The 12,012-nt window shown below is 45.1% G+C and overlaps 1 protein-coding gene across 3 annotated transcripts in view; it reads right to left on the reverse strand.

Annotated features, from left to right (window-relative positions):
* Window positions 1-820: 820 nt before the first annotated feature.
* LOC128703436 (uncharacterized) overlaps window positions 821-12,012 on the reverse strand; it is a 26,413-nt gene continuing 15,221 nt past the window's right edge. For 2 of the 3 annotated variants that reach the window (XM_053798091.2, XM_053798089.2), the window contains exons 6-9: window positions 10,051-10,958; window positions 9,715-9,934; window positions 7,558-7,657; window positions 822-2,988 (exon numbers count right to left, since the gene is read on the reverse strand). In XM_053798091.2, the coding sequence (XP_053654066.1) occupies window positions 2,837-2,988; window positions 7,558-7,657; window positions 9,715-9,934; window positions 10,051-10,958 (1,380 nt within the window). In that variant the 3' untranslated portion in view covers window positions 822-2,836. Of the gene's footprint in view, window positions 2,989-7,557; window positions 7,658-9,714; window positions 9,935-10,050; window positions 10,959-12,012 lie in introns of all 3 variants that reach the window. The other variant, XM_053798090.2, reaches the window with a different exon arrangement.

Genomic DNA, 12,012 nt, shown 5'->3' on the forward strand with positions numbered 1-12,012 from the left:
GGAGGGAGATGTGGTTTGGGAGGGAGATGTGGTTGGGGGGAGGGAGATGTGGTTGGGGGAGAGAGATGTGGTTGGGGGAGGGAGATGTGGTTGGGGGAGGGAGATGTGGTTGGGGGGAGGGAGATGTAGTTGGGGAGGGAGATGTGGTTGGGGGAGGGAGATGTGGTTGGGGGAGGGATATGTGGTTGGGGGAGGGAGATGTAGTAGGGGAGGGAGATGTGGTTGGGGGAGGGAGATGTGGTTGGGGGAGGGAGATGTGGTTTGGGAGGGAGATGTGGTTGGGGAGGGAGATGTGGTTGGGATGGGAGATGTGATTGGGGGAGGGGGATGTGGTTGGGGGAGGGAGATGTGGTTGGGGGAGGGAGATGTGGTTGGGGGAGGGAGATGTGGTTGGGGGAGGGAGATATGGTTGGGGGAGGGAAATGTGGTTGGGGAGGGAGATGTGATTGGGGGAGGGAGATGTGGTTGGGGGAGGGGGATGTGGTTAGGGGGAGGGAGATGTGGTTGGGGAGGGAGATGTGGTTGGGGGGAGGGAGATGTGGTTGGGGGAGAGAGATGTGGTTGGGGGAGGGAGAGGTGGTTGGGGGAGGGAGATGTGGTGGGGGGGGGGGAGATGTAGTTGGGGAGGGAGATGTGGTTGGGGAGGGAGATGTGGTTGGGGGAGGGAGATGTGGTTGGGGGAGGGAGATGTAGTAGGGGAGGGAGATGTGGTTGGGGGAGGGAGATGTGGTTGGGGGAGGGAGATGTGGTTGGGGAGGGTGATGTGGTTGGGGAGGGAGATGTGGTTGGGGGAGGGAGATGTGGTTGGGGGAGGGAGATGTGGTTGGGGAGGGAGATGTGGTTGGGGGAGGGAGATGTGGTTGGGGGAGGGAGATGTGGTTGGGGAGGGATATGTGGTTGGGGGAGGGAGATGTGGTTGGGGGAGGGAGATGTGGTTGGGGAGGGATATGTGGTTGGGGGAGGGAGATGTGGTTGGGGGAGGGGAGGATTCCTGTTACAAGAGAGTTAGTGTGACGATCCAGAGGGGGAACGCCCACTGCATTTTCTGTGTGTATGTTTATCCGTCAAGAAGGGGTGACTCTCTCTCTCTCTCTCTCTCTCTCTCTCTCTCTCTCTCTCTCTCTCTCTCTCTCTCTCTCTCTCTCTCTCTCTCTCTCTCTCTCTCTCTCTCTCTCTCTCTCTCTTTCACATACACACACACCACGTACCTGTCAACAAGAACCTTGAACAAAGAATGAACTAAGCCACCACCTTAACATTGATCACTGAGACAGTTGCTGCCTGCAAGTAGCAAGCCACATAACAGCTCCAGTGGGGTTAGAGCCCTCGGCAACTGAGTCGTAAAACACCGGGCGAGTGCGTTAACAACCAGGCCACCTGGCTACAATAACAGCCGCCCAATAAGGTGTACAGGGTGTTTCAAATTGATGTACCCATTTTCAAAGCAGTCTGCTTTGAAACTGGGTATATTATTTTGGAACACCCTGTAATTCAACACCCTTGGAAGGCTAACATGGGCCACCACTGTGACCACATATACAGATGAAACTCCAACTCATGCCCCTTCAAAGCCATGGCTTCTAACCCCACAAGTGAAGATAACTAGACAGAGATTATTATTATTATTATTATTATTATTATTATTATTATTATTATTATTATTATTATTATTATTATTATTATTATTATTATCGTTATTATTGTCATCATTTTAATAATTTGACGTAGCGTTAAACCCGTCAGGGTGGTGTGGAGGTACGTCCGGCAGGAGGGTTCAGCTGGTCTTGTAGACGAGGTCAGGACAGTAGCAGTACTTTCTGTAGAGCTGGACAGTAAGACAGTGACTGTCACTGCCTCTACATGAGGTCACGACAGTAGCAGTACTTCCTGTAGAGCTGGTCAGTGATACAGTGACTGTCACTGCCTCTACATGAGGTCACGACAGTAACAGTACTTCCTGTAGAGCTGGTCAGTGATACAGTGACTGTCACTGCCTCTACATGAGGTCACGACAGTAACAGTACTTCCTGTAGAGCTGGTCAGTGATACAGTGACTGTCACTGCCTCTACATGAGGTCACGACAGTAACAGTACTTCCTGTAGAGCTGGTCAGTGATACAGTGACTGTCACTGCCTCTACATGAGGTCACGACAGTAGCAGTACTTTCTGTAGAGCTGGACAGTAAGACAGTAACTGTCACTGCCTCTACATGAGGTCACGACAGTAACAGTACTTCCTGTAGAGCTGGTCAGTGATACAGTGACTGTCACTGCCTCTACATGAGGTCACGACAGTAACAGTACTTCCTGTAGAGCTGGTCAGTGATACAGTGACTGTCACTGCCTCTACATGAGGTCACGACAGTAACAGTACTTCCTGTAGAGCTGGTCAGTGATACAGTGACTGTCACTGCCTCTACATGAGGTCACGACAGTAACAGTACTTCCTGTAGAGCTGGTCAGTGATACAGTGACTGTCACTGCCTCTACATGAGGTCACGACAGTAACAGTACTTCCTGTAGAGCTGGTCAGTGATACAGTGACTGTCACTGCCTCTACATGAGGTCACGACAGTAGCAGTACTTTCTGTAGAGCTGGACAGTAAGACAGTAACTGTCACTGCCTCTACATGAGGTCACGACAGTAACAGTACTTCCTGTAGAGCTGGTCAGTGATACAGTGACTGTCACTGCCTCTACATGAGGTCACGACAGTAACAGTACTTCCTGTAGAGCTGGTCAGTGATACAGTGACTGTCACTGCCTCTACATGAGGTCACGACAGTAACAGTACTTCCTGTAGAGCTGGTCAGTGATACAGTGACTGTCACTGCCTCTACATGAGGTCACGACAATAACAATACTTCCTGTAGAGCTGGTCAGTGATACAGTGACTGTCACTGCCGTACTGGTTGATCCTCGACACGTCACTTACTATCTGGTACTGTCGTGAGTGGTACTTGACAGTACCTTCAAGTTCAGCCCCACCTGAGTCATGGTCATACCCAAGTATTAGTCATTATCATCATCATCATCATCATCATCATTATTATTATTATTATTATTATTATTATTATTATTATTATTATTATTATTATTATTATTATTATTAGTTTATTGTACAATAATAATAATTATAAGTGTATCCATTACCTTGGTAACGATGACAGTAACGTACCTGGGTTGGTAATAATGGCAGTAACATACCTGGGCTGGTAACAATGACAGTAACGTACCTGGGTTGGTAACGATGACAGTAACGTACCTGGGTTGGTAATAATGGCAGTAACGTACCTGGGTTGGTAATAATGGCAGTAACGTACCTGGGCTGGTAACAATGACAGTAACGTACCTGGGTTGGTAACGATGACAGTAACGTACCTGGGTTGGTAACAATGACAGTAACGTACCTGGGTTGGTAACAATGACAGTAACGTACCTGGGTTGGTAACAATGACAGTAACGTACCTGGGTTGGTAACAATGACAGTAACGTACCTGGGTTGGTAACAATGACAGTAACATACCTGGGCTGGTAACAATGACAGTAACATACCTGGGTTGGTAACAATGACAGTAACATACCTGGGTTGGTAACAATGACAGTAACGTACCTGGGTTGGTAACAATGACAGTAACGTACCTGGGTTGGTAACAATGACAGTAACGTACCTGGGTTGGTAACAATGACAGTAACGTACCTGGGTTGGTAACAATGACAGTAACATACCTGGGTTGGTAACAATGACAGTAACGTACCTGGGTTGGTAACAATGACAGTAACGTACCTGGGTTGGTAACAATGACAGTAACGTACCTGGGTTGGTAACAATGACAGTAACGTACCTGGGTTGGTAACAATGACAGTAACGTACCTGGGTTGGTAACAATGACAGTAACGTACCTGGGTTGGTAACAATGACAGTAACATACCTGGGTTGGTAACAATGACAGTAACGTACCTGGGTTGGTAACAATGACAGTAACGTACCTGGGTTGGTAACAATGACAGTAACGTACCTGGGTTGGTAACAATGACAGTAACGTACCTAGGTTGGTAACAATGACAGTAACATACCTGGGTTGGTAACAATGACAGTAACATACCTGGGTTGGTAACAATGACAGTAACATACATGGGTTGGTAACAATGACAGTAACGTACCTGGGTTGGTAACAATGACAGTAACGTACCTGGGTTGGTAACAATGACAGTAACGTACCTGGGTTGGTAACAATGACAGTAACGTACCTGGATTGGTAACAATGACAGTAACATACCTGGGTTGGTAACAATGACAGTAACGTACCTGGGTTGGTAACAATGACAGTAACATACCTGGGTTGGTAACAATGACAGTAACATACCTGGGTTGGTAACAATGACAGTAACATACCTGGGTTGATAACAATGGCAGTAACGTACCTGGGTTGGTAACAGTGACAGTAACGTACCTGGCTTGGTAACAGTGACAGTAACGTACCTGGGTTGGTAACGATGACAGTAACGTACCTGGGTTGGTAACAATGACAGTAACATACCTGGGTTGATAACAATGGCAGTAACGTACCTGGGTTGGTAACAATGGCAGTAACGTACCTGGCTTGGTAACAGTGACAGTAACGTACCTGGGTTGGTAACACTGACAGTAACGTACCTGGGTTGGTAACAATGGCAGTAACGTACCTGGGTTGGTAACAATGACAGTAACATACTTGGGCTGGTAACAATGACAGTAACGTACCTGGGCTGGTAACAATGACAGTAACATACCTGGGCTGGTAACAATGACAGTAACGTACCTGGGTTGGTAACAATGACAGTAACATACCTGGGTTGGTAACAATGACAGTAACATACCTGGGTTGGTAACAATGACAGTAACATACCTGGGTTGGTAACAATGACAGTAACATACCTGGGCTGGTAACAATGACAGTAACGTACCTGGGTTGGTAACAATGACAGTAACATACCTGGGTTGGTAACAATGACAGTAACGTACTTGGGTTGGTAACAATGACAGTAACGTACCTGGGTTGGTAACAATGACAGTAACATACCTGGGTTGGTAACAATGACAGTAACGTACCTGGGCTGGTAACAATGACAGTAACGAACTTGGGTTGGTAACAATGACAGTAACGTACCTTTGCTGGTAACAATGACAGTAACGAACTTGGGCTGGTAACAATGACAGTAACGTACCTGGGCTGGTAACAATGACAGTAACATACCTGGGCTGGTAACAATGACAGTAACGTACCTGGGCTGGTAACAATGACAGTAACATACCTGGGCTGGTAACAATGACAGTAACGTACCTGGGCTGGTAACAATGATAGTAACTTACCTGGGCTGGTAACAATGACAGTAACATACCTGGGCTGGTAACAATGACAGTAACGTACCTGGGCTGGTAACAATGATAGTAACTTACCTGGGCTGGTAACAATGACAGTAACATACCTGGGCTGGTAACAATGACAGTAACGTACCTGGGCTGGTAACAATGATAGTAACATACCTGGGCTGGTAACAATGACAGTAACATACCTGGGCTGGTAACAATGACAGTAACATACCTGGGCTGGTAACAATGACAGTAACATACCTGGGCTGGTAACAATGACAGTAACGTACCTGGGTTGGTAACAATGACAGTAACGTACCTGGGCTGGTAACAATGATAGTAACATACCTGGGCTGGTAACAATGACAGTAACGTACCTGGGCTGGTAACAATGATAGTAACATACCTGGGCTGGTAACAATGACAGTAACATACCTGGGCTGGTAACAATGACAGTAACATACCTGGGCTGGTAACAATGACAGTAACGTACCTGGGCTGGTAACAATGATAGTAACATACCTGGGCTGGTAACAATGACAGTAACATACCTGGGCTGGTAACAATGACAGTAACATACCTGGGCTGGTAACAATGACAGTAACGTACCTGGGTTGGTAACAATGACAGTAACGTACCTGGGCTGGTAACAATGATAGTAACATACCTGGGCTGGTAACAATGACAGTAACTTACCTGGGCTGGTAACAATGACAGTAACATACCTGGGCTGGTAACAATGACAGTAACGTACCTGGGCTGGTAACAATGATAGTAACATACCTGGGCTGGTAACAATGACAGTAACATACCTGGGCTGGTAACAATGACAGTAACATACCTGGGTTGGTAACAATGACAGTAACATACCTGGGTTGGTAACAATGACAGTAACATACCTGGGCTGGTAACAATGACAGTAACGTACCTGGGTTGGTAACAATGACAGTAACATACCTGGGTTGGTAACAATGACAGTAACGTACTTGGGTTGGTAACAATGACAGTAACGTACCTGGGTTGGTAACAATGACAGTAACATACCTGGGTTGGTAACAATGACAGTAACGTACCTGGGCTGGTAACAATGACAGTAACGAACTTGGGTTGGTAACAATGACAGTAACGTACCTTTGCTGGTAACAATGACAGTAACGAACTTGGGCTGGTAACAATGACAGTAACGTACCTGGGCTGGTAACAATGACAGTAACATACCTGGGCTGGTAACAATGACAGTAACGTACCTGGGCTGGTAACAATGACAGTAACATACCTGGGCTGGTAACAATGATAGTAACTTACCTGGGCTGGTAACAATGACAGTAACATACCTGGGCTGGTAACAATGACAGTAACGTACCTGGGCTGGTAACAATGACAGTAACATACCTGGGCTGGTAACAATGATAGTAACTTACCTGGGCTGGTAACAATGACAGTAACATACCTGGGCTGGTAACAATGACAGTAACGTACCTGGGCTGGTAACAATGATAGTAACTTACCTGGGCTGGTAACAATGACAGTAACATACCTGGGCTGGTAACAATGACAGTAACGTACCTGGGCTGGTAACAATGATAGTAACTTACCTGGGCTGGTAACAATGACAGTAACATACCTGGGCTGGTAACAATGACAGTAACGTACCTGGGCTGGTAACAATGATAGTAACATACCTGGGCTGGTAACAATGACAGTAACATACCTGGGCTGGTAACAATGACAGTAACATACCTGGGCTGGTAACAATGACAGTAACGTACCTGGGCTGGTAACAATGACAGTAACATACCTGGGCTGGTAACAATGACAGTAACATACCTGGGCTGGTAACAATGATAGTAACATACCTGGGCTGGTAACAATGACAGTAACATACCTGGGCTGGTAACAATGACAGTAACATACCTGGGCTGGTAACAATGACAGTAACGTACCTGGGTTGGTAACAATGACAGTAACGTACCTGGGCTGGTAACAATGATAGTAACATACCTGGGCTGGTAACAATGACAGTAACATACCTGGGCTGGTAACAATGACAGTAACGTACCTGGGCTGGTAACAATGATAGTAACATACCTGGGCTGGTAACAATGACAGTAACATACCTGGGCTGGTAACAATGATAGTAACATACCTGGGCTGGTAACAATGACAGTAACATACCTGGGCTGGTAACAATGACAGTAACGTACCTGGGTTGGTAACGAAGGCAACGCTGTACGTTACTGAGACAGATTCTTGTTTTTTCGGTGAGGTAGAGTTCGTTGCTGTGCCCATTTGTCCTCGTAAAATCTGAAACAGTGAAATCTGGAGCAGTGAAATCCGGAACAGTGAAATCTGGAACAGTGAAATCTGGAACAGTGAAATCTGGAACAGTGAAATCTGGAACAGTGAAATCTGGAACAGTGAAATCCGGAACAGTGAAATCTGGAACAGTGAAATCTGGAACAGTGATATCTGGAACAGTGAAATCTGGAACAGTGAACTCCTTCATGATTTCAGTGAATGATATTCACACACCCATAAAAGGCTGCATTAAACCCGTAGGGGATCATGCCTCACTCTGGGGGATTGGAAGGCATTCAGGTTTGTTTTGAGGATCTGGAGCGGAGATCCACCTCCTTAGATCAAGGGCCTCTCACCAGCATCAAGGAACCTTCCTTGAAAGGACACAGCAGGAACAAGAAGAAGGAGGAGAAGAGGAAGGAGGAGAAGAGGAAGAAGAAGAAGAAGAGGAAGAAGAAGAAGGATGGATACTGTTTCTTGGTATCCTCTTAATCAAGTATAATTAATAACATCCAATATAAAGTCTTCAGAAAGACTGTCAACACAAGAACCTTACTCCATAATTTGTCTTACTGGGGACACATAATAGCAAGAGGCTTCATCGAAGGCTATTTTCTTCTTGTCTCTCTGTGAGGCCTCGAGGTCTGCACCAGCGGGTGTATTATCCACGTCAACAAACATCTGTAGTGAGTCTTTGCTGTTTTAATGTTTCTCAAGCATGATATCCTGTCCTTCAAAACCAATGCCTCGATCTTTACCAACCAATGCCTCGATCTTTACCAACCAATGCCTCGACCTTTACCAACCAATGCCTCGTTCTTTACCAACCAATGCCTCGACCTTTACCAACCAATGCCTCGACCTTTACCAACCAATGCCTCGACCTTTACCAACCAATGCCTCGATCTTTACCAACTAATGCCTCATTCTTAACTAACCAATGCCTCGTTCTTTACTAACCAATGCCTCGTTCTTTACCAACCAATGCCTCATTCTTAACTAACCAATGCCTCGTTCTTTACTAACCAATGCCTCGTTCTTCACTAACCAATGCCTCATTCTTTACCAATCAATGCCCCATTCCTTACCAATCCCATAGAAAACACCAGCGCTCATCTCCAATTGATTCTACACTGGGCACAGAAAGCGGCTGACATTACGCCCTCAATAAACTGAAAGCTAAAATTGGTATTGTGGTGCACATCATCTAAAAGACTATTAATTAAGGAATACATTAGGGCACCCCAGCCGGACAGGAACAGAGTAACAGCGAGAGTTACAGCATTCCATTAGGGGGGTGTGGTCGCGTTTATATAGGTGAAACAGCCAGAGTTTGGACACCTGACTGGTGGAACTAAATTTGCAAGCAGAATGAACAATACACGACGTACACATGTGGTACACCGCAATACACACGAACATCACATGAACTGGAAGCAAGGATACCTATTGTAGCAGGAGAATGAGGGAGACATTGGTGTCCCTTAGCTCCATTGGCAGCACACTCAGCTCACACACTGAGGTCCGTGGATCGATCCCCGGTACGGATTGAAACATTAGGACGTGTTTCCTTAAGACACCTGCTGTCCATGTTCACCTAGCATTAAAATAGGTACCTGGGTGTTAGTCGACTAGTGTGGGCAGCATCCTGGGAACAAAAGTGACCTAATTTGCGGGAAATGCTCAGCATAACAAGCGGCTGTTTATACAGTAGTATGTCATTGATGTCAGCTATGGTCTTTATACCTTGTACATGTACCTGTAGAATGTACAGCTGTTAGCATAACACTAGTCATCAAATGGAACAGACAATGTACAATCTTGAAATGTACAATAAGGCACAATCACATTACTGGAACAATACATGCATAAGTCAGACTTGTAAATGGTACAAGTTGGACCCAAACATCATCATAAGCTTCTCTCTCTCCTATTTACAAACAATCACATTTACAATCACAATCTGTTGTATTTTCTATGGACTCGATAAAGCCTTTTACAAGCAATAGATCTGTTTTATAAACATCTATCAGTATTCATGGTATATTCAGCCAGGTACTCACCCTAACCAGCTGAAGCTGGGCGCACTCTGGGAAGGCCAGGAGGCCAGAGTTCAGAGTCCTCACTATGAACTCTGCGACTGTCTTGAGACGCTGATCCCCGGCGTCTAATTGACTCATGGACTGACAGGCGCAGTAGTGATCACTGACGGAGGCATCTTGGCAAGTCCTTCTCAAAGGCACTTCCCGGAATAGACTTTGACCGTGGGATGACACTCTGGGTCTGGTGAAACACGCGTTAAATGTTTAAATCTCCCATACTAATATAAACACACTCTTAAACTCAGGAAAAAGAAAGGAGATACAGAGAAGAAAATGTATATATCTGCATGAACTTACTCGACAGATAGGTCTTCATACGCTTGCTTCAGGATATCAATCAGTGTTGCATGGATGTCAAACGTTGATGTGAGTCTTCGAGTGTTGGTCCTCAGGTTGTGCCACGCTTCGGGATACTTATCTTCGAACCACGGAGGAAAAACGATCATAACATAGGGCAGTCTTTCCTCAAGCATGCCGGCGTAGGTAGAACGGAAGCTCCCCCATCTTTGACCGTGATCACTGATGAAGAAGAGGATCGTGTGGTTGAAGTAGCCTTTGGCTTTAAGTTGTTGTAGGTACCAGAGTGAAGGTTCATCAGCAGCCTTGGCCATGGTGAGGTAGTCGTGTGTGAGAGATGCCGTCCAGTAGAAGCCAAAGTAAGGAAGGTCTTCTAAGGTCTCAGCTACAGCTAGAGAATACTCGTGTATAACACCCATACTAAGCTTGTTTCCTTGACACAGTTTACCATTAGACATTCCAAGATCGGCATTATGGCTGATTTCCCTCTCGGAAACGAAAAAATACGGCCTGTTGTAGTAATCAGTGGGCTCCTTCACAAACCCAATTTGGGTGTAGTGAAAAACGCCCATCCAGGGAGCGTCCTCACCGTAAGCAGTAGCATATCCTTCCTCAGAGAACTCTTTCCAGATAAGAGGACAATCGTCGAGCTTTGAGCTTTTCTTGGGATGGCAAGGGTGTTTGTTGAACTCCTCAGTGGTGAGCCCCATCAATGCAGCAATCAAATTCGGGTCGGTGTTGTCTCCCACCTTGTTGAAACCCTGAAGATCAATGGCTCTGAGGCTGTGTGTGAGATACTGGAAGGTCTTAGGCATACTGCGCTTCAGGTTACCCCTGGAGACGGCATCAGTGCCCATAATAATAACACTGAGTTTGTTCTCCCGTGATTGTCTCTCCTCATACTCCTTCTGTAAGGAAGGAAGAGACTAAACATTACCTACTCGACAGTAGAGGTATATAATAATAATAATAATAATAATAATAATAATAATAATAATAATAATAATAATAATAATAATAATAATAATAATAACAATAATAATAATAATAATTTTTATTTCTACCAGTACGTGATGCAACTTATACAGACCATAGCTGACATCAACGACATATTTAGAAAGTCCCTGGTTATGCAAAGCATTTCCCGCAACTTAGGTTAATTTTGTCCCCCAGGATGCCACTCACATCAGTCGACTAACACCCAGGTACCTACCTACTGCTAGGTGAACAGGGACAGCAGGTGTCTTAAGGAAACACGCCCAATATTTCTACCCGTACCAGGGATCGAACCACGAACCTCAATGTGGAGAGAGAACGAATGAGCCAGTGTGAGCCTTTCGACTTCCTCTTCAGTAGATCTACTGAAGAGGACCTAAACTGGAGATAGAAATATATTTGTTTATGTCTCTAAATAGGTGAAAAGAGAGATACAGCAGGCTAAAAGTCCTTTTCTAATCAAGTATTTCCCTCATCAACCCCCTGTGGGTATTGACTCACCATTGATGAGTGTTGATACTTGACTGCATCAACGTTAACTACGTTACCTAGAAAAACACTCACGATACAGTGAAAAATCCCATTTCATGAAGAGAAGTGATGAACAGTTGGTCGTTTTCTGAACATGTGATGATCAGTTGATGATTCTGTGCACAGTTGTGGTGGACTAATAAAGAGATGTAGTATTCAAGGGGTTAGTGTGGTGTCGAAATTTCAGTTGTGGTAAATAAATAAAGAGATATGGTATTCAAGGGGTTAGTGTGGTGTCGAAATTTCAGTTCTGGTGAATAAATAAAGAGATATAGTATTCAAGGGGTTAGTGTGGTGTCGAAATTTCAGTTGTGGTAAATAAATAAAGAGATATGGTATTCAAGGGGTTAGTGTGGTGTCGAAATTTCAGTTGTGGTAAATAAATAATGAGATATAGTATTCAAGAGGTTAGTGTGGTGTCGAAATTTCTGTTTA

This window comes from Cherax quadricarinatus, chromosome 93, assembly GCF_038502225.1.
Source record: "Cherax quadricarinatus isolate ZL_2023a chromosome 93, ASM3850222v1, whole genome shotgun sequence".
In the NCBI taxonomy this organism is placed as follows: domain Eukaryota; kingdom Metazoa; phylum Arthropoda; class Malacostraca; order Decapoda; family Parastacidae; genus Cherax; species Cherax quadricarinatus.